A 22238-nucleotide genomic window follows, 5' to 3' on the forward strand; every position below is an offset into this window, starting at 1 on the left:
AAACTTTGGGATGGATAAATCTGGAAGCCTGAAGACTTTATTTGGAAGTATCCAACATATTAATTATTTTTAAATTATAAAAGTTTAGTCTAATAGTGATAAAAAAAATTTGCCATATCAAAAGCTATTTTTTGAATAAATTTATTTCTTTTCAGATAGCAGTGATGATTATGTTCAATAATTGAGTAAAAGAAAATGAGTTCACATTTTTCCAAAAAAAATTACACAAATTACTTTTTATTATTAAATTATGTCTAGGTTGCATAAATAAATAAATTATTTAATAAACGAATAAAAAATGTACAAAATATGATCATTATACTTGGGAGTTAAAATACCTTTTGAGTTCAGCATGCTTGTGTGCCTTAGAGTGATGATCAGTTATCTATAAGGAAAACTATCTAGAATGTTCTATTTGGCTCATTGAGTCATCACATGCACATCCACCCCTGTGTTTTTCACCCATGGCACCACATGTGCCATTGATATACCACACATTTTATCATAGACATCTACACCTTACAAGTATCATAACTTAGTTTTAAGGCAAAAAGAGGACTCGATCAATACATTGGGGCATCACAGAGGAAGGAAATTAGACCTTGATAATCCGGCATTATTATGCTACACTAGTTCCACCTTGGTATGCCATAGCCTGCATGATGGATGATTAGCTTAGTCGCCTAAACATCTCACAGAGAAGTTAAACTTGATCAATCTGAGTTAAAAAGATCAATCGTTGATGTGAGGCCTAATAAAGATGCAGGAACATGTTCATGGACTACATGACAAATACAGTTAAGTGTACGGTCTCAAAGTTGGGGACAAAATGGACCTCTAGCAAATCCCTGATTGTGCCAAACATAGTAGGAAAAATATTATTCTGAGATAAATAGTATTTCTGAAAATAGGAAATATATGGACCCAAGAAGTATTAGCCTCATTAGCTTGAGAAATACTACTATAGAGGAAAAGTTAATTCAAAATAGCAAAAATTACAGATGAAAAAGTGCACGGCATATTGGATTCCCATCATGAAGTGTGATAATAAAATACTCTTAATGTCTACTTGACACACACTATCTTAAATACTTCCACCGAACCCTTTTTTTATCTTGTTCTAATCTTCACTCAAGTGCAGAGTGATTGGTGGGGCAAGCTCACCATGGTAGCTGCCGCCCATCTTTAATTAAAGCAGATAATGGTTGGAACTTGGAAGCATACGAAATGTTTAACTTTTTAAACTGATAATCATCCCATTTGGTTAAAAAACTGCCAGAACCATTGCAAACGATATGAAGGAGACTACTCCGTTAACTCTCTCGACTTCGACGGAAATCTAATGAGCACGTTCAAAGGACCATGCTGTCGGCGGTCCTTCTTGGCCCTCTCACCGTCCGCTCGTCCTTCGCTGTCAAGGGCCCGTAGCGCCTGCGTCCTCCACTCAAACTAGCTAAGGGCTATCACTCCACCGCCTGCTTATAAAGAATCAGCCACTCCTCTCTCAACCTCGCAACTTCTCTCTTCCCTCTCTCTAATGGCATCGCCAATGCTCGTTTTCCTAGCGGCGGTCGCCATCTTCCTGCCGGCGGGGGCGGCGGCGGACAGGCCGCAGGTGGGCGGAATGAAGCTCATCCTCGCCAGCTGCCGCGCCACAGAGTTTCCTGCTCTTTGCGTCCACTCTCTCTCCGGCTTCGCCAAGACCGTCAAGACTCACGCTCAGCTCACCAACGCGGCGCTCTCCGTGAGCCTAAGGACCGCCCTCTCGGCCAAGAGAATGGTGGCCGGGATGACTTATAACGCCGCTGGAGACTGCCTTGAGAACTTGGCTGACACCGTCCGCGAGCTCCGAGACTCGCTCAGGGTTTTAGGCCGTCTCCAACGTCGCGACGTTCGCGTGCAAATCGACAACTTGAAGACTTGGGTTAGCGCTGCGCTCACCGACGAGGACACCTGCATGGACGATCTCCGCGAGAGAGCGGGAAATACTGAGCTGAGGGTTGCTTTGAGGCGCCGCGTTAAGTACGTCGCACTTCTCACCAGGAACGCTCTGGCCTTGACCAATGCTCTCTCCCCATCCTCCCACTAAGGCTTATACTCTGCCCCATACTCTAAACTCTTCCTTCTTGGTCTCTTTACCCACTGAGAGGGGCGGAGGATCGGGATCTTACTAACACGGACATAGTTGTGTTATTAGACCCGGCCCCGCCCGGTCTTATCAGTAACTGGAGTAAGATGAGATTATGAATAACAAGTGTTTTATGACATAATGCGCATACCCATGGAGCGTTTGAGCCACACCGACATAGACTTTGGGTCACTAGTTGGCTGGATTTGGATGTGATTTACAATCTTAATTGTATAATGGGATGATTGAATAGTCCTGGAATAGCGGTATCTGGCATACTTATGTCTGCCCAAAATGTCTACTAGATTTCGTTGGATTCAAACTGGTACAAAACTATGATTTACTTATTAAGTGGATCGATGAATGAATTTTAATTGTATCGTTACGAATTTTTAGTGTATTTCGCAATAATTCGCAGAATTATAGAGTCTACCCCTAGAGGATGTAGCAGGTTTGTCCTAAGGTTCCAGTAGATCTTGCTCTAACCTATTATTTACCTGGATTAAAAATTGATGAATTATTACGGAATTATTCTCATATTCATGGAGCACACACAACTAGCCGATGAAGCAGGTTTCTTGATCTCGTTGAACTCTATCTTCATAAAAAGTCACAGACATTAGTTGAGTAAATGCGAAAATAATAGTAGTAATGTATAAGAACTAAGAAGTGGTGCCGCGGCATGTTTGCCATAAATTTCTAGCAGACGGCACTTATTGCTTACTCCCTCCTGGGCAACTGCGAGAGTAGAAAGAACGCGACCAACAGGTGAGAGAAGACGCCGCTACCATAAGCTTTGCATTAATGGCCGGATGCTACAGAAAAGAGCGGATTCTTGGCATCATGGCCATGTGACTCAATCGCAGTAGAAAAAAGAAGGCATCTTAAATATGTGGAAATCGCCATCCACCGCCCTCACCATGGCACGTGCTACGTAGGACCTCATCATTTGGCAGTATCTACACAAGCTGTAGCAAAGAGTGGTGGGAACGGATTAGGTTTAGGGTTTAGGAGGCGCCAGGGATACGGTTGACGAGGGCGAGAGCGTTGCTGGTCTCCTGAGCCAGGAGCAGGATCTGCGGTCGGACCGCGGCTCGCATGGCGACGTCCGGCCCCGCGAGCCCGTCAAGGCAGGTGGTCTCATCGGTGAGCGCGGCGCTGACCCAAGTCTGAACGTTGCTGAGCCGCCACGCGAACTGCGCGCCGCCGGGCTTGCCCATGCGGCCCAGCTCCGCCACCGAGCGGCGGAGCCTGTCCACGCTATCGCCGACGTTCTCGATGCAGTCGCGGACCACGCCGGCTTCGCGGGAGCGCGCGCGGTGCTGGGCCGCGGCCAGCCGGCCTACGTGCACGGAGCAGGACCGGGCTTGGGCGGCGCTCACAGCGAGCGCGGTTATCGCGAGCCGGCGCGGGCTGCTGTGGACCGCGCCGGCGTAGCCGCCGAGCGAGTGCTCGCACAGCGCCGGGTATCGCGTGGACCGGCACGATGCTCGCACAAACTCCATGTCCGTCTCCGCCGCGCCCGCCAAGCCCGCCACCGCCATCATCGCCGCCAGCGCGACTATCATTCGCTCCATTATTTCTCTTCTCGGGTGTTATCTCTACTCATGCATCCACCATCCCCGGCTTTATAAAGATCCCTCACAAACTCTCTCTCTCTCTCTCTCTCTCTGTAAAAGTTGTGAGATATTCAAGAAACATGATAATTTGAAGGGAGAAGATAAATGCGCGAATACCCGTCCATTATAATGATCTCTCGTGAAAAGATTCAAGGAAATGAAAATACTATGTGCTTGGAAGATAAATTAAATACTGAAATGAGAAGCGTTTGGTGATTTTCGTTGTATGAATTTAATCGGGGACGAAATGAGATAAATTGCGCATTCTATTGGATGGGTTTGGGGTGGCGGATTCGTTTGACTGGACTTTCTGCGGCAGAGGTCCGGGGATTCGCGCCGTTTCGAGCCTTTTGGCTTTATCTCCATCTCCATTGGGAAAAGGGCGCGTGGGAAATCGGCGAGCGGCAGAAAAGAACAGTACTAGAAAAGGATACGTCGAACTCTCTAGTCTCCCCACTTAATGAGCAAGAGAGATAGATAGAGACATATGCAAATAGATGGATAGAGATAGATCGATGGATAGAAAGAGAGAAAGAGAGGGAGAGAGAGAGAGAGAGAGAGAGAGAGAGAGAGAGAGAGAGAGAGAGAGAGATTCTTTTGGGTCGGTGGTTTTCTCTCTCTGGACAGCCGGTTTTGGGTTGGACCCAAAGTTGGTTTCTGCACATGAGGAGCAGAGACATGTGAGACCATTAGTGCTGTGGGACAGGAAGAGGATACGCTAGTGTGAAGAGTGTTAAGGATGTAACCAGAACTGGAGGTGATAAAGGGAATCAAGGCAGCAATAAGTCGCCAAATAGATGGCGTTGTGAACAAGAAGGGTTACCAAGAAATGGATGTGGATTGATCCAAGAAGACACTAAAATAACGATGAACGTGAATGAGAGAAGTGTCTCTCCAGTATGTACTTATTTGGTTCAAGCCGCCTCCAGTGACAAAACTTGATTCGTCGGGAGCTAATAAGAAAACATTATCAAAATCAGGGGGTCTTAGACTTGGGGATCCTGTTCATATCCGTAGGATCCTCGAAGGACTTTTAAGTAGGGTTTGCCGGTCCCGGTCTGGTCCGGTTTTCTGGCATGGACCTAAACCTTACCTGAAGTTCGTTCCAGTTCTGGTTCGGTCTTGTTCGGTCCCGGTCCGGTCCGGTGCAGGGGGTGACAGAGGAGCAGGGGGGTGGCGGAGGCATTGCGTGCATAGCAGCAGTGATGAGCGCTTGGGAAGGGTAATGGAAAGGGCAATGGGGAGGGCGATGGGTAATGCGTGGGACGAGGTCTGGTCCGGTCCGGTTTTTTGGCATGGATCTATACCTTACCTAAAGTTCAGTCCAGTTCTGGTCTGGTCTTGTTCGGTCCCGGTTTGGTCCGGTCCACGGTCCAAAAAGTCAAATCCTACTTTTAAACTAAGTCACTCCATTCAAAACTTCCCCTCTTCATAATCAGAAAAGGAGGCCTCAAATAGTACTAAAGTGGAGATGAAATGCCAAGAAAATCTTGGAAAACATTGAAAACTACCAACAATATGAACTGAAGTTGACAATTATCAGTTTTCCAAAAGATTACTTAAGGGCGTGGTTCACTAAGAGTTTGAAGGTTCTCTGTTGTTTGTGTCCCAATTTAATCTTAAAGTATGATAACCCTTTCAAGGTATCATTTTTCAAATGGATTGTAATCCCTGCCATGATTTCTTGCATATCATCAAGTTACAATTGATTACAATTGCAACTATATTTGACAGGAGTGAAAGAGCTGGGGCAACGCAAGGGCTAAATTCATTTAAATGAACGCCTTTGGAAATAACTCTTATATTTGAGACTTGAGTTTCTCACATGAGATGTCTTTTGTGAGGTGATAGTACATGTTCTCTAAGTGTCCCTCTAACAGTGAGTTTATAATAATGTATTAAGTTCTGTCAATGATTTATTAGTCAATATATTTAACTTAAACCTATTATATTTTATAGTTCTTTAGAAATGGAAATTAGAAGATCAAATCCACAAAGAGATGGGGTTAGATGAAGGAATTTTGAGGAAATTTGACATATAATATGTAAATAGGAACCCATGAAGATTATGTGTGGTATAAGGGAAGAATTTGAAGGCATTGAAAGAATTCAGAAAAAAATTAGGGGTGATTCAGAGTTATGGTTGGATCAATTTATTCCTCCCTAGTCAAAGTTATTTATTGCTTTATGAACTTAGAATCATATCAAACATGCTCAATCAACTCTCTCAGAAAAAGGTGCAAAATATTTCATCAAGTTAATATTGTAGTCAAATTAATTTCCTCTCAATAATTATAAAACAATTAAAAGGAGGCACAAACTTCAGATTAAGGTGGAGGGGGGATTTTGGGATGAAATCCACATGTATAAAATCTTACTTTTCTCTCTTAATTTTTTTCAAGTCTCCAAAATTTTATGGTCTCATGAGAGAGATTTCCCAGTAGGACTAGTCGGTGGTTAGAATTATGAAGATTATCGATTGATTTCTTGGAAAACGCCTCAGTTTGAGAAAAGTAAATATACACAATTTCTCTATCCGCACTTTTTTGTGCTTCATCAGTAGTGTCTGGCCTGATGAAAGAGCCTTTACAGCGGTCCAATTGATGTATCTAAGGACAGTTGAATTTATGATAAATATTTATTGACGTATTTTAGTCTCCTAGATTAATCTTTAAGTTTCAAATTTTATTTTCTAATATCTAAATCAAAACTTTCCACTTAATTCTAAGCCATCTTATTACATTCAACCTTCATATTTTGAGACGAGAGGAAAGGTGAAGAGTAAAATTATTTTTCAACCATTTGAAGTGCCCATTTTATTTTCTATTGCCTATATTTCTAAACTGACCAACTGGAGTAATTGTGTTGCACTATATTGAAGGCATGAAATATTTTTATTCAGGTTAGAATATCCCAAAGATTCATCTTTTTCATCTGAATTCTTTAGTAGAACCTAACCATTAGTAGGAGTTGAAAACATTGAGTTTAAAATGAATATAAAACTAAACTATGATAATTGGGTTTTAATTTACTGAGTATTATGAACCATCATAATCAAATTGAAAATAATTTGCCTGAAATGTGTACATAGGGATTGACCCTCATGCATCTAAATATCACCAATTTCATGGGAAAAAGTTTCATCAACCTAAAGTCTATTAAGATCCGTTTTATGAAAATTGGAATATGTATAATATTAATGAAGTGTGTCTGGAGTATATATGAAGATGATATTCTCTCTTTTCACCTTAAATGTGACAGAAATTTTTTTATTCAAATGGTAGATGATAAATTTCATCCTATAACTTCTTCCTATAGAACTAATTGTGAAGTTAGATGATAGACATCTAACTTCTTCCTATAGAACTAATTGTGAAACTGCAACCCCATCCTCCACATTTCCCATATTGTTGCTGTGCATTAAAAAAATCACACCCTTTTTTAAAGCCTCACTATCCTAGATAAGGGATATATTGATCCCCTGTTTTCCTTCATTCATTACATCCTTTTCCACATGGTATCAGAGATAGATTCCTCATTCATTCCCTTGCCTAGGATTCTAGATACCTAGAGATTTGTACCATTGCCTTGAGATTTTTACTGGCTATCACCTCAATATTTGTGCCAGAACGCGCCATCAAGGACCACATCAAAATATTGTTTTGTGATCTGTTTTAGACAGGCACCTAGGCATCCATGTCAGACTACCATCTAGAGATGCTTGCCAAACATGGAGTACTTGTAGCCTCTAGATCTATGAGGTGTCAACTTGAGTTTTATGTATGTTCTTGAAATAGGACTACATGACTTTAACATTCTGGTTTGATTGCCACATAATTTTGGTTTCCACGGCATTTTCTTGATAGATCATAAATTCAATTTAAAACTGATGATTCTAAGACAAATATTGCTTCATCTCACGTGCCTACCCATGCTTTTGCCAAGACACCCTCATGTGCTCCCCAGTACCCTCAAATGGGTGCCCCTTGGTGTACTCACCCCACACCCACCACACCCATCCCCCCATACTCCGACACGCCTGCCAGTGAGCTAGGTCACACTCTGACTTAAATTAACTTACTTGATAGTTACTTGTGAAACCATCTATGGATTCATACACATGTATTCTGTGAATACCCATGATTAAACCAGATATGGGTGACACATTCAGTCTTCTCAGACCAGTAAAACCAATCTAAACCTATAGCGCTAGATTAATCCGGTTGGACGAAATGACTTATTTGAGGCCAATCCAACCAAGATATAAGCTATGATGTACATTAAAGTTGTCTTTTTAGGAATCTCATTTATAAAAAAACTCTTTTAAGGTAAGGGTTCAATCCACAAAAAATAGGTAACGAGAGTGTCATTTTGGTTACTATATAGTTTAAAGTGTTTATAGAGGTGTTTTTACATTTTGGGATTGAAGATATTTTATAAAAGATAAGTTAAACTATTTTAAAAAACTCTTATTTTATTTTAATAAATCCCAAAAAATCATAAGTTTTTTAACAATTTTGATAATTTTTAGAGCTGACATCTGGTAAGCATCTATAGATGGTCGGCTGGTGTGGTTATCAAGTCCACACTTGGTTCACTCTGCCAACAAGTCATGCTGAATACTAATTGGCCTCCAATAAACTCAAATGTAGTGTGTTAATTTTGTATTGATATTTGAGTTAATATAAATAATTTATAACCTTTACTCATAAAAATAATTTGACAAGTTAGTGATGAGCAAGGGTTGTCTCCACAAGGAACATATATTATGGTTTTAATACTCTTTAAATGATGATTCAAGAGAGATGAGAGGAGATGTATATAAAATAAGGGATTGTGATGTGACGAATCGACAGTGATGAAAGGGTGATAGTTATTTTATTATAAGGATGGTATGAATTATACTATGATGAATATGTAGGACTTAAATAGATCAAATGGAAATGGGAGTGTGAGATAGATGAAGATGTGAAGTGATGACAGATGTACACGATGAATAAAAATGGGTGAATGTATGTGTGGATGTGGATCGATGATGATGAATAAAATGGTGGAAGAAGAAATGATAATGATCTAGTTAATGGATGTCATGGAAGAATGGATAGGTGGTTGTGAGATGGAGAAGAGGATGATGGAATATATGATTCATGGCTTTTATATGAGACAAAGGTGAAAAGGTCGAGATAGAGATTGGATATTTTTGTGGTTGGGTGAGATGATGGAAAATGGTGATGATAGAAATAAGGATTTAGATCTTAGTAAAGAAATGTAAAGGATAGTAACCAATGTAAGACAAGAGACTAACATTAAATCCCTATATGCTGTTGGGATCAAGGAGCTTTTCTGATTAAGATTAGCCTTTCCACTTCTATATTGATCTTCTCCAATCACTCAAAACAACAAGAACACCTTGATGGACTTTCAAAACCCTCACTCTCTTTCAATCAGCATCTCTAGGAGAAAGTGAGTTCAAATATAGATTTTTACAAAAATGAGAGACTCTATATATATCCAACCATATGTATGGGAAAGAGGCAGGAAAAAGTAAGGTCTACTCAAAATTTCAGCCTGAAAATCCTTCTGGATTATTACATATCACGATTTGAATTTGGATCATTTTCAACCTTTTGATTTTCTCTCTTCTCCTATTTTCTCTCTCCCCTTAGTTTGTAAATGTCAAAGAGCCATTACATAATTCCAAAAATAGATATTAATTCATAAAAATTAGAAATATATTCCTTTAATTTAAAAATGCCATCTCTTTGAATATAATGCAAAAAAATCAGGAAAAAGTATATTATGATTTAATAAATTATGTCCTTTCAGAATTTGACGTAAAAAAACATTAAAAATACTTAAAAATAATAAAAATTTAAATATCATTTTATAATACATTTAATCATTTTATGCTTGATAATATCCGTAAATAATAAATTTAATGCAAAAAACATGCCAATATGGTGATATTGACATACTAATATGTGTGCTATCAGTCTCAACCAATTACGTTTACTAGGGTTGGGTGATATTAACATACTAAAATGCAAAATTCAGCTGGTTGACTTGAGTAATGGCCAATTTTGTCTGTAGTTGGAGTCATTTTTACCAACCAAACAATGGATAGGAGCAATAAGTTGTGGCAATGTGTGCCCCCTACAAAGATGCATATAGTGGGCTAGAAATATAATTTCTTGGATTAGTTGTTGACTTTGGAAAGCTTGTGATCTAGGATATCAACTGGAAATGATTCCTAACGCATAAGTTATCAAATGAAGATAATATCATTAATACCAAATTCCTGAATTATCTTATTTTATGTGCTTATTGAAGGTTTTCAAGGCTGACCCTGCTTAACTCATCAAGTCAAGTAGATGTATCCTAACATCTTCTTGCAGTTTGATTGAGATGCAGGGCATATAAAATTTGAAATATGTTTTGTTGAAGCACTTAAGGAGAACGAGAAAATTTAGGGTATGTCCAAGCCCATTAGAGATGGTTCCCTTAAAGGTGTTAAAGATATTGTCTTAAAAGCCTCCCTGTTTTTAGGGATGATTATCAAATTTTTACTGGCATTTAATTGAATTTCTAAAGGAGGATGAAAATATAGATCTGAACCAGCACATGCCCCTTTCTATTTAACCATCCTTTCGCCCTTGCTTGTTTCACCCACGTATTTTGTTCCCATATCCATTGAAGGAGTGAAAAACCTCATGCAAAACTCCTTTAGGTTTATTATTAAGTCTTCAAAAGAGAAGGTCAAAATGTTCTGAAGCTTAGAGAAAGTGATATGGAAGATAAGCATGGAAGTTTGTTATGGGACCATCTCTACAAATTTTCCCATGCTCTTCCTCGTTTTTCAGTCTGATTATCAATCTTTTTATCCAAGGGGATAGCCTTGATTCACAGCATTCCAACACCTTCAATAAAGTCCAAAATTCTATATGTAGCTCAAGTTATAGAAATTTACAGCACCACATGTGAATATTGCTCTCTACTACCAACTACTGCGCTATTGGCCCACAATGACGCATCCATTGGCTGACCTGTTCATCGACCAAACTAATCAATCAAACTCTTGGTTAGTTGCCGCAAACAAACCATGAATCAAACTGAACCGAACCAAATCAAATCAAAGGCATTTTAATTTATTTTTAATTTTTTTTCACCCTTGAATGTTCCTTAGTTATTTAAAAAAATGTAAAAATATTAAATCAGTAAAATATAAAATAAATTATCATACATTTTATTTTTTAAATTAGTTTTTAAATAGTTTCCTTTCCTTTTTATTGAAAATTCATAAATAGAAAATCATAAGTCCAAAAGTATAGAAATACTTTTAAAAGTATAAACATATATCTATCTGGAAATTTTTTTTTTCAATACTGATCTTCATGGATTCAACCCTTTATCACCTTTTTCTTAGGAATAAAATTATGATAAATTTTGTTGCATGCATCAAAACCTTAAAAAAATATTTAAATTGAATTTGTGGTTTTTATTCATCGATGGTTAAAATTAAAACATATACTTTTCATAACCTAATTTTTTTTAGTTCCACAGTTCTTGACTTTCTTTGATCGAGCTCTTAAAAAGGGTTTAAATGAGCAGTTAAAAAGCTTTAAGAATGAAATTATTTTTTCTTTGACTCTTTCTGGATTTATGATATGGATTGGGATACCTAATGTAGGGCAGTTAATGGCATGAGTATGTCTTTTCATTCTAAAGTCACCATTTAATTCACGTAATTCTTATTTTTATTGGTTTCATATCAAAGAGCACAATCGTGCAGTCATGAAAATGCGTACAAAATGAAAAATTGCCTCATTATTTATTTACCCAATGGAATAATTTTTGATAAATTAATACATTTGTTTACTGCAGCTGTTACTAATTTATTTTGCAGATGCACCATATTTTCTTCAATAAAGATAAATATTCAAATGAAGGAAAATTAACTTATGTTTTGAACTTTAATTTAGACTTAAACAACAATATGGAAATAAAAAATAAAGGAGTGTATCGATCCCCAGGAATGAAGGATTTCAATTTCAGAATATTTTGTACTGCTTGAAAATGAAATAAATAAATATATCACGAAATAAATAATTTCAATATTATTTTTTGGATTTGTATACCAAAAAGGTTTAAAAATCATTGAAAATATTTAATATCATTTGCCGTATTTGTATTTAGTATTGGAGATGATAAACATATATTTTTCAAGAATTTAGTGTAAAATTGAGTGAAACAATAAATATTTTTTTATCGATTAATATATAACCATATTAATGTATAAGGTAAAGAGAAATAGTAAATATGATTTTAAGATATTTATATATTTATTTAGATTTTATAAAAAAATAAATTCTGGTTGTTGGCGATGGTGGGTGCTGATTTGTGCACGGTTCCATAGTCACATGCAATAGGTAAAGGAGAGGCATGAAAGATGAAGATCACCCTAGAGGAAACTAAACTCAACAAATATTTAGCTATGTCTAAAGAATAGGGATGGGTTTCATCCGAAATAAACAAAATTGTGAATGGGATGTGAATAGGGAAAAATGGTATTCAAAATTGGAAGGGTAAATGACTGAATTGTTTTTAAAAAGTGAGGTGTATAAACAAGATATATATTATTTAAGTTTAGAGTGAAAAATTGGATTTTAGAGAGGGAAGGTGGTAAAAGGGTCGATAGTGAGAGAAATAAATCCAAAATGAAGGAACCCTCAGGGTAGTAGATGGGAATGATGGTGATACATTCCTAATGTATTGATGATGGTTTCTCTAGTAATGGTATTTATTAAACTTGGATCCTTAGATTGAAAGAAGATCAAACATTTTTCTCTGCGAGAAAATAATGACCAAAGGATGAACACTTCAAAACACTTACTTCAAGCATATTAGACAAATGGGACCCTAGAGAGCTTTTCCTGCTAGCTCGACACTATTAGAGCACGTCTAAAACGTGGTAGGCATATGGAGGAAGAGAATATTTATAGATGGGAATGATAACAAATCTCCTTCAAGTTTCGTCCTTTTCCCCTTTCCTCTTTTTTCATCGGTTGAATTTCAATTTGCAAGCCCCTTCATTTGAATTTTAAGCTCCTTAATTAGGGGAGCTGTAGAGATTTAAAAGAAGTGGAACATTCTTCCAACTACTCCTACTCCTTTCAAGCCCAAAACTAAAAATTTCCCCAATTTTCCCCAATAGGATTCTTGTAAATTTCACATGATGCATCCTCTTTTGATGCCCATGCGAATCATTATTTCAATTGTTTAGATTTCCAGTCTTAAGACATGTCCACAAAGTATTTAAAGTAGTAGATTTCATCTTATTTTATCAATATGCTTTTAAATATATATTCATAAGAAGTTCCAAGGAAAATTTAATAAATTCTCCAAACTCATTATATCCACCAATCTCCAAAAAACTTATTTGTGTAACCCTCTAGGATTTTGTACCATTCTAGTTAATAACTCTAACACCCCAACAAAAGTTATTAGAAAAACATATTAATTAACTACATCAACAAATAGATAAATTAATCAAATATCAATTTGACCTAATAGACAACAAATCTTAAATTTCATAACTCAAATGCAAAAAAAAGTCAACAAAGGTGATTGTGCAGTCCAACCTCATTATAAGAGGATGTTGATGCAAGCAGGACAATGCATTTAATTCTCTAGAAAGTATAGATATCAGATAAGGTGTTCTCCTATGATTTTTCCATGCATTAGTACTAAACTGAGTTACCAACCTTGAGGGTAGTAATCTATAACTTGTGCTCTAGAATAGAGAAAGGATTTGTAAAATTTTTCTTGGAACCTTTACTGAAACTGTTTCCCAAGTGTAATCCTGCATCTATATCACACTTTTGAATGACTTAGGGTATTGTTCACCATGAAACCATAATTGATGGCTCTAGTAAGTACTAATACATGAAAATATTATAGGAGAACACCTTATCTAATTTTTATACTATATTTTAGAGAGAATTAAATGCGTTGTCCTACTTGCATCAATAATATTGCACAGTCAATATAGGGTCCCTATATTGACTGTGCAATCACCATTCTAGACTTTTTGTTGCATTTGAGTTATGAAAATTAAGATTCCACTATTTAGAGGCTGGTAGGCCATGATAGAAATATATGTGATCGGCAAGCCAATCACACATTCCACATCTCGTTCCATGTTCATTAATACAACATATTCATTATAGTGCACTTGTGATGCTTATAATGAAGTCCATGAATACAACATATTATGATGATATAGTAATACGGAGATCACTAGTCTTTAAGCATGTGTTCTAAACATTCCTATTCAAAGGATATGCGAGAAGGACATTGAAGTAATCGGATAAAATAACACTATCTAGCCTCACTCCTATGATGAGTATGGCCAGTCCCGTAGCCATTAGTGTGGAGATACTAAGGATAGACAGTGGGTGCTCTTTAGTGGAAAGAGTTCACTGAATTGATCCGTAGGAATCCCTGGATGGTATTATACTGAACTATCAATCAGATTGATTCACGTCACGGTTGTGTAAGTGGTCCTTAGACATGAGACACCAAAGATGTCTTGTGGACGGACAGTTGTACTTTGACTATGGCCAACGGGTCTCTAACCATGAGATTCTAAACGGTCTTAGTTTGGGTACATCAAGAAGTTCACGAAGATGATTGAGTGGTCAAGATGGGATCGTCCACCCTCGGTATAAGAGGTAACAGCTCAAGGAAGATGATGCGATGAAGTCCTTGGCCAAGGTAGTGAAATATCAAAGAAGAGTTCTTCGATGATTTCCGAATGCATCAGTACTGACTTGGATGACCGATTAGGTTTGACAATTGACCATATCCTAAGTCATCCAAGGAGCGTCAAGTGGATGAGGGACTATACATACACGATAACTGATGACGAACAGGTTCCATGAAGTGAATCAATACACACTCCTTTGTTTCTTCTAGAACATGAGGTGTAGCTTGGTACCCCACGTGTTAGAGACTCGACGTATTGGTTAGGTTAAATCAATTTGACATTAATCTATATGATAATATAGTTAATTAATTTAGAAGGCCAATAAAGGTTATTAGACCGTTGGAGTCATTAACTAGACTGATACATGGCCATAGAGGGTCACACACAAATGGTATTTTGGACGTCGGAAGATATACTTAAGTTTTGGGGGTTATATGAAAAATAAGGGAAGGCCCTGAACGAAGTTCACCCAGGCCAGAATTGTTCAGGGGGCTTTTCCCTTCTTCTACCTTCTCCCCTTACACCCTCTCCATGACCGATGCGATCAGGACGGCGTAACGGCGACGATGGAGGTAGAACGGGGCTTGCGAATGAGGAGGAGATCCTACGTGCCAAGGATTGTGTGGATACATCTAGAGGCTGCACATTTGAGTAGCTTCACTCAGTTCACTCCAGGATCCAAGAAATCACGGATGCGATCCGTGTAAAGGTACTTTGTTTCGTGGTTTTATCGATGCCGTATGATTTTGCAGTCTTCTGCTGCATGTTATGACTTGTTCATCCAGATCTAAGCCTCTAGAACCCAACAGGCCATAGTCAAATTCAGTCTCCTATCAACAATGTGTCTTTAGTGTCTTAAGGCTAAGGATTTCATGCATAATTGTGGCGTGATACAACCTCATTATTTTTAGGTTTAATATCATTTAAAAATTGATACATATTAATTTAGTGAACTCTTTCATGAAAGCTCACCTGCTATAAATCTTTAGTGTCTCCACGTTAATTAGTACAAGATCAGCCATACTAATCATAAGAGTTGTACAAGACATTGCTATTATTTCTTGTTTTTTTTACATCCTTCACAAGTATCCTTCTCGTAGGAATGTTTAATACTTATAGATACTGATGAGCAGCGTATTATGACCTCATAATAATTCACTAGGAAATTGTATGTATGCATATACATCCATTATAAGCATCACACCCATATTAAAATAAATATATTGTATTAATAGATAAAAAATGAACCATGCAATATGAAATTTAGCTTATGGCTTACATATATTTCCAATAAATATTACATCAATCAGCCTACTCCTAATATTTTAGACAAAAATTGGGAAATAAAACATCGTCATAAAAGTGCTCAAGAAACATTCTAAACAGAGTAGATAATGCACTTATCCATTCATTAGGGACAAACAAAAATGATGGAATGGTACAAGATGACAAACAATGAAAAACATAAATATAGAGAAAAATCCATATTTTTATTTAATTAATTTTATCTTTATTTTTATTTTTTTTTATTTTATCTTCTTAAATGGTCAGAATGAAACATGTACAAAGTGCCATGATTATATAATGCACAATACTATCTCAAATATATCTTCTCGAAGATTCTAATAAAAGAGAAACAAAGAGAGACAACATACTGAGATCAAGAAGGTGAAGGATAAAAATTGAAAGGGAGATAAAAATGAAAGGATATTATAAAAAAGAAGATATATGGACTTATGAGCAAAACTTCTCATTAGTAATAAGGGAAACACATAATATTCTCTTGACTCTAAGTTAGACATTCTTGGATTGTAAGTGTATCTCAGAATGGTTATTTAAAAACATCCTTGAACTTTGAATATTTATTAACATACCTACATCTAAGGTGTGTGATCATCTAGATCCATGTACCAGTATATTCAAATAAGTTTTAAGAGAAAATAGTTTTTATTTGACACCTTTGCTAATCATCTATGCAAATATATAGATTAATTGAATAAAGATTTATCTAACCCAATCAATACATTTGATTGTTAGCCTATGAGGTGTCAAGTTACAGTGTGGTCTAGTATATACGTAAGTGTATGTCAATCATCTCATAAAAAAATATTTCCATTGGTTACTATGTATGTATGATCCTTAATCTGCACGAAAAGTTCATAACTTAGGCTATGGTTAATCATCAAACCTTTACTGGTCATTATAGCTACTACTAATCCATAAAGGAAATCATTAGATAACATTTGGTCTAATATTTCTACTTTCTTGATAGAAAATTAAATACATCTTCCTTGAGATTAATGTTCTCTTATACCAAGAGGGTCTCATTTTGACCTTTTAATTTACTTTCATGGACTTAATACATAATATAAGAAAATACTAATTTTGAATTTTGTAGTAATAGACTAGTTAATCATAGTCAAAATGCAACTGTCCACTCATAAGGTGTCTTTGATATCTTGTCCTTAGACTAATGATATAACACTAACATGAATTAAGTTGATTAATAGTTAGGTGTAATAACGTTTGGGAGTTCATAAAATTAAATTTTATGGACTCTTTCCCTAAAGAGCACCACTATTTATCTTTTTTGCCTCCACACTAATAGCCACAAGATCATACACACTCACCATATTATTTTGACACTTTGATGTACATCTCGAATATCATTCATGTATGAATACTTAAATTGCATGTTTAAAAACAAGCAACACCAATATTATGATTTCATCATAACTCAATTAATAATTACATGAAATCATAGATTCATTATAAACATCAACTACTAAATTCAATGGAAAAATAGCTATTTTAATGAATATAAAACATACAGAAGTGTAATTGACTTGCATACTGATTAACCAGGAATTAAGGTTAAAATGTCATTTTAGGACTTCAATTTACCCATAAAATTATGTACTGACGTCCTTAATAATCATAGAGTAAGGGTTGAATCTACAAAGAGAAAGTATTAAAGGTTAAAATTTTAGTTAAAAATATAGTTTAGGAGTTTTTATGAAAATATAGTTTAGGATTTTATATGAATTAATTCAATGAAAAGGGAAGTAAAATGGGTAAAACCAATTTTAAAAATTTAATTAAAATTTATTTGTGTAAGATTTTTAGGGATTTGTAGAGCAAAATTTGAATTAAATTCAAATATTTTACCTTGACCAGCATGTTGTGGGGGCCAATTAATGGTGCCCATTTACACGTGGGTGGTACTTAGGCACCAAGAAGTGATTCATGAGTCTATTATATCTTGAAATCCAGACTTGATCCACATTTTATTCTATCATCCAACATAAATCAGCTTTCAAATTTGAATTTATGAGTTAGTTCCACAAATTATACGACTTTTCACATGGTTTCTTGCAAGGCCTAAGTTGGACATTTTCTCGTCTTCTTTGAATATGTGGCACCCTATTCTGATCCAGCTCATTGCTTAGCCTTCTCCTTATCTCTCCTTTGCATCCAGAATTTAATGTTTTATTTAGCTAAATCATACATTTCTATAAAACTCCAAAGAAAAGTAAGAACAATTCACTTGATTAAGTATAACCAAGTGGGATTAGTCTAAAAAATCAATAAATTTGATAAAATAGGATCCAACAGGTAATTAATGTTTTTTAACTTTTAATCATTAATAATTTCTAATATGTATGTATTAAAAAAATTAAATAAGGCACAATCATACATAGTTATCACTATTTGTTTACTGTTATCTCATACCATAGCCGTTAGGGATTATTGGCTTGAAATTTCTTGGATGAGCATAGTGGGCCGCTTGATGAGTGGTGCATCTGTTTAGTTGTGGCAATGTTACATATCGTGTTGTCATGAAATGATAAAACTCATCAGATGTTTCACTTTGTAATTAATCTAAACAATAAGAATAGCCTTGGGCATTTCCCCCACTATATTTACTTCAGTGATTCTCCACACCTTAAAAGTGGTTGCCCCATCATTTAGACACATGTTGCTATATATATAATGAATGACATAGTAAACACAAAGTATAAATACTCCATTTACACTAAAATTTAAATACCACGAAAAAAATGAAGGTAGTTGTCACAGGTTTAGGCTCTGGTACAAAAGTTGGTGCATTACACAATAAAAATGGCTAAAGGATGCATACAGGTTCCTTATTTAAAATTTAATGCATAATTGTACCAAAAAGGCCAAGCAAAAAAATGATGAAAGTTATAAATACATCACCCCTACCAGAGATGGAGCAAATGATATGAAACTATTTATTGGATGAGTAGTTTATCGATCAATATATCAACTGTCACTAAAAGGCAAATATGTCTCTCAGCTATTGTTTTTTCATGTTGGTGGTGCTCAAATTAGCGATAAAAAATGAATACAATAAAATTAGAAGAGAGTGGCGAGTATAAATGTGATATAACCATGTGATCAGTGATTGTCAGACGGGATAAGGGTTGAGTGTGATCGGGGTACATGATACAATCTATTGGTTAGGGAGGGGTGACATGGCTGGGGGACTTGCTTGTCCTTGCACGTATCTGTAATTATGCAGTTGCCACTGTGGAGACGGTGCACTTAAAGTCTTTGATTCTTTAATAAAAATTCTCCAAAATCTAGTCCATTTTTGATTGGATTTAGGAGTCATGATTGGGCCTGGGGCCTCCAAATTCTTATTAGTAATGGGTGCTACAATAATGTGGCGGGCAGTAATCCAGTACTGATTGGCCGCTGTTCTTATCTGGTGACTGCCTTTCTTTCCTTCAAAACTTCTCTAGAAAAAAAAATGTTGGTCAGGGAAAGGCGCTTGTCATCCCTTCCCATGACCTGTACACAAAAAAAAGGAAAAAAACAATAAAACTATATAATTTTACTCATAGAGATGATTGACTAAACAATGGTTACTCTTCAACCCCATGGCATAGACGAGCTGCAACGGCGATCTTAGCTGCTTCTGCAAGCGATAAGGCAAAATTAGAAATGACGATTCTGTAGGGTTGACCATTGCCATGCCATCCATCACTAACCACTTTCAGAGCTTTACAGAGAGAGAGAGAGAGAGAGAGAGAGAGAGAGAGAGAGAGAGAGAGAGAGAGAGAGAGAGAGAGAGAGAGAGAGAGAGAGAGAGAGAGAGAGAGAGAGAGAGAGAGAGAGAGAGAGAGAGAGAGAGAGAGAGAGAGAGAGAGAGAGAGAGAGAGAGAGAGAGAGAGAGAGAGAGAGAGAGAGAGAGAGAGAGAGAGAGAGAGAGAGAGAGAGGTAGAGAGAGAGACAGAGAGAGAGGGAGAGATATATGTAGAGAGAGAGACAGAGAGAGAGGGAGAGATATATGTAGAGAGAGAGACAGAGAGAGAGGGAGAGATATATGTAGAGAGAGAGGGAGAGAGAGAGGGAGAGATATATGTAGAGATAGAGGGAGAGATAGAGAAAGAGCGAGAGACAGAGAGAGAGGGAGGGAGAGATATATAGAGAGACAGAGAGAGAGAGGGAGAGATATATAGAGAGAGACAGAGAGAGAGAGGGAGAGATATATAGAGAGAGACACAGAGAGAGAGGGAGAGATATATAGAGAGAGAGAGAGAGAGGAGAGAGAGAGAGGGAGATATATATATAGAGAGAGGAAGATAAAGAGAAAGAGAGAGACAGAGAGAGAGAGGAGAGATAGAGAGAGGGAGAGAGAGATATATATAGAGACGGAGAGATAGAGAAAGAGAGAGATATGTACAGAGAAGAGGGAATGATAGAGAGGAAGGGAGAGAGGAGAGAGGGAGAGAGAGAGAAGAGGGAGAGAGGGGAGAGAGAGAGACACCTTGATCGCTGCTCATCATCATACTGTCATGTACTTAAGCATGGTTGCCCTAATCTGCTCCATAAATGCAGCAGCCTCCTTCTGCAGCAAGTCAGAGCCCATAAATTTGTCAGATTACTCGCTAAAACTCAGAAAGTTGCAAAATTTCCAAACCTGATCGCTCTTAATAGCGCTGGCAATGTTCTCATCCAAAAGGGCAAGAACTGGTCTATTTAGCTCGTTGCGTTCTACCATCTCCAGTAGCTGTCAGATCAAGGGTTGCATCAGTCACTCAGATGTTCTATTTGAATTAACAAAAAATTAAAAATAATGAAATCATAGACTGCATGGGCACAGTGACATTAAAAAGATAGAGAAATTAAAAAGAGGGAATAATGCGATCATACAGTGGCCTTCTTGTCCTCTGATTGCAATATCTTTGTGAGCCTCTCTCTCGCTAAAACAAGGTCTTGTTGCATTTTGTCATAAGCTTCTGAAAAAGTGAAGAAGAGATCCGATTCAGACGCAGGGAGGAATCAATGGTGGGGGATTTTCGTAATAGGAAATTTCATACCTATTCCTTCTTCAAGAACTTTCTGCATTGCTTCCAGCTCTACCAGTCGGTCTTCCATTTCCTGCGCACATGAGATAGGCAGAAATTGGAGTGAGTTTCAAGCAAAGGGCTATGTTTTGGGATGTAAGAGCTGGGGAAAGAAGTGTCACCGCGGTTCTTGAAACGGCAAATTTAAGTTGGCTAAGCTCGCGTTGTACATGATCAAAGAATTCCTTGTTTAATCTGGCACAATCCATGCAACGATGTAAGTTTAGATTCATCGAGGAGTATTCTTCATAATTCTATAAGTTGATCAATTAAGAGTCAGAATTCAATTACCGAACTAAGCAAGATATTCAAATGGTGAATTCGATTTATTTATCAAAAGCTCATGAATTTGGACCCCAATAAAGTTCACGAGACGACAAACTTCATGGGCTAGCATATAAAGGGATGAAATTTTCAGGAACGATGGATAAAGAGAAACCAGATCTCACCGTTGCCTCAACCTGGCAATTTCAAACTCCATCTCTCGCGCTTCCGTGTCGAGAAAGAACTCGATCAGCCCATGAATCGTATCAGGCACCGCGCGAGACTAGACAATTCAAAAGGCCAACACGAATAAATAAAAATCAAATCCAAAAAAACACAAACGCAGAATTGAATCCTACCATACCACACTGAGGATCAGTACTGAATTCTCAAGTTATTCCTTCAATTAAGAAACTTCTCAGATTAATACCTCTCTGAGAGCGCGGCGACGCTCGGACTCCTGCCGAATCTGACGACTGATCTCCTCCCTAGCTCCGGCGTCCTTCATCAGCTGCTTCTTGAACTCCAATCGAGCGATGTGGCCACCCCGAGCAGGACCCAGAATCCCTTCTGGATCCTAAACGAAGGAATTCAAGCAATTCGTCATCATAACTTGGAAAAAGCTTGCCAATTGCAGTAATTTCGTCTTTTCTCACCCATCCAACGCAGCAGATTCCTCGTTGCTTCTGCGACGGCCATGGCGAAGCAAGTCCCGGAGAAGATGATCGACACAGGAGAGGAAATACGCCGTATGAAGCGGCAGCGCCGATTCCCCGGCCGGTGGCGCTGGTCGATCGGAGCGCCATCTTCTCCTCTGCTACTGTCTACTGGTAGAAGATAAAGTTCTAAATTCCTCCTGACCACAGCTCTTTATAATATAGTGTGACCTGATCTTAATATAGTGAAAAAAACTGTTTTACATCATTCTATATTTTTCCATCATTCTAAAAAAAATTGGTCTTCTTAATTACAGTTTTAGTTGTTTTTTGGACATCACTGAAGTAAGCTTGATGTAGGGAAGGTTGCCCAATTTAGCAGGTGAATTCAAGAGCTTGTCATTAAAAATGCAATTTTGGTACATTTTT

General features: G+C 37.3%; 3 protein-coding genes across 3 annotated transcripts; 1 reads left to right on the top strand and 2 right to left on the bottom strand.

Moving 5' to 3' along the window:
- The first annotated feature begins 1431 nt into the window (after positions 1–1431).
- On the top strand, positions 1432–2270 carry LOC144712360 (pectinesterase inhibitor 9-like). The gene has a single exon (XM_078586617.1). The coding sequence runs from the start codon at positions 1538–1540 to the stop codon at positions 2087–2089; it is 552 nt and encodes a 183-aa protein (XP_078442743.1). The 5' UTR covers positions 1432–1537; the 3' UTR covers positions 2090–2270.
- Positions 2271–2897: 627 nt separating this feature from the next.
- Positions 2898–3826, bottom strand: LOC144712330 (pectinesterase inhibitor 9-like). Its single transcript, XM_078586574.1, has one exon. It carries the CDS (start codon positions 3703–3705, stop codon positions 3136–3138), a length of 570 nt encoding a protein of 189 aa, XP_078442700.1. The 5' UTR covers positions 3706–3826; the 3' UTR covers positions 2898–3135.
- Positions 3827–19147: 15321 nt separating this feature from the next.
- LOC144712260 (dimethylallyl, adenosine tRNA methylthiotransferase) lies at positions 19148–22006 on the bottom strand. The gene is made up of 9 exons (XM_078586485.1): positions 21810–22006; positions 21584–21730; positions 21339–21436; positions 21012–21084; positions 20863–20923; positions 20696–20781; positions 20463–20552; positions 20310–20390; positions 19148–19457 (listed from the first exon to the last, which is right to left on the bottom strand). Exons 1-8 carry the CDS (start codon positions 21957–21959, stop codon positions 20328–20330), a joined length of 768 nt encoding a protein of 255 aa, XP_078442611.1. The 5' UTR covers positions 21960–22006; the 3' UTR covers positions 19148–19457; positions 20310–20327.
- Positions 22007–22238: the final 232 nt, after the last annotated feature.

Source organism: Wolffia australiana, chromosome 14 (assembly GCF_029677425.1).
Source record: "Wolffia australiana isolate 7733 chromosome 14, ASM2967742v1".
Lineage (NCBI taxonomy): Eukaryota > Viridiplantae > Streptophyta > Magnoliopsida > Alismatales > Araceae > Wolffia > Wolffia australiana.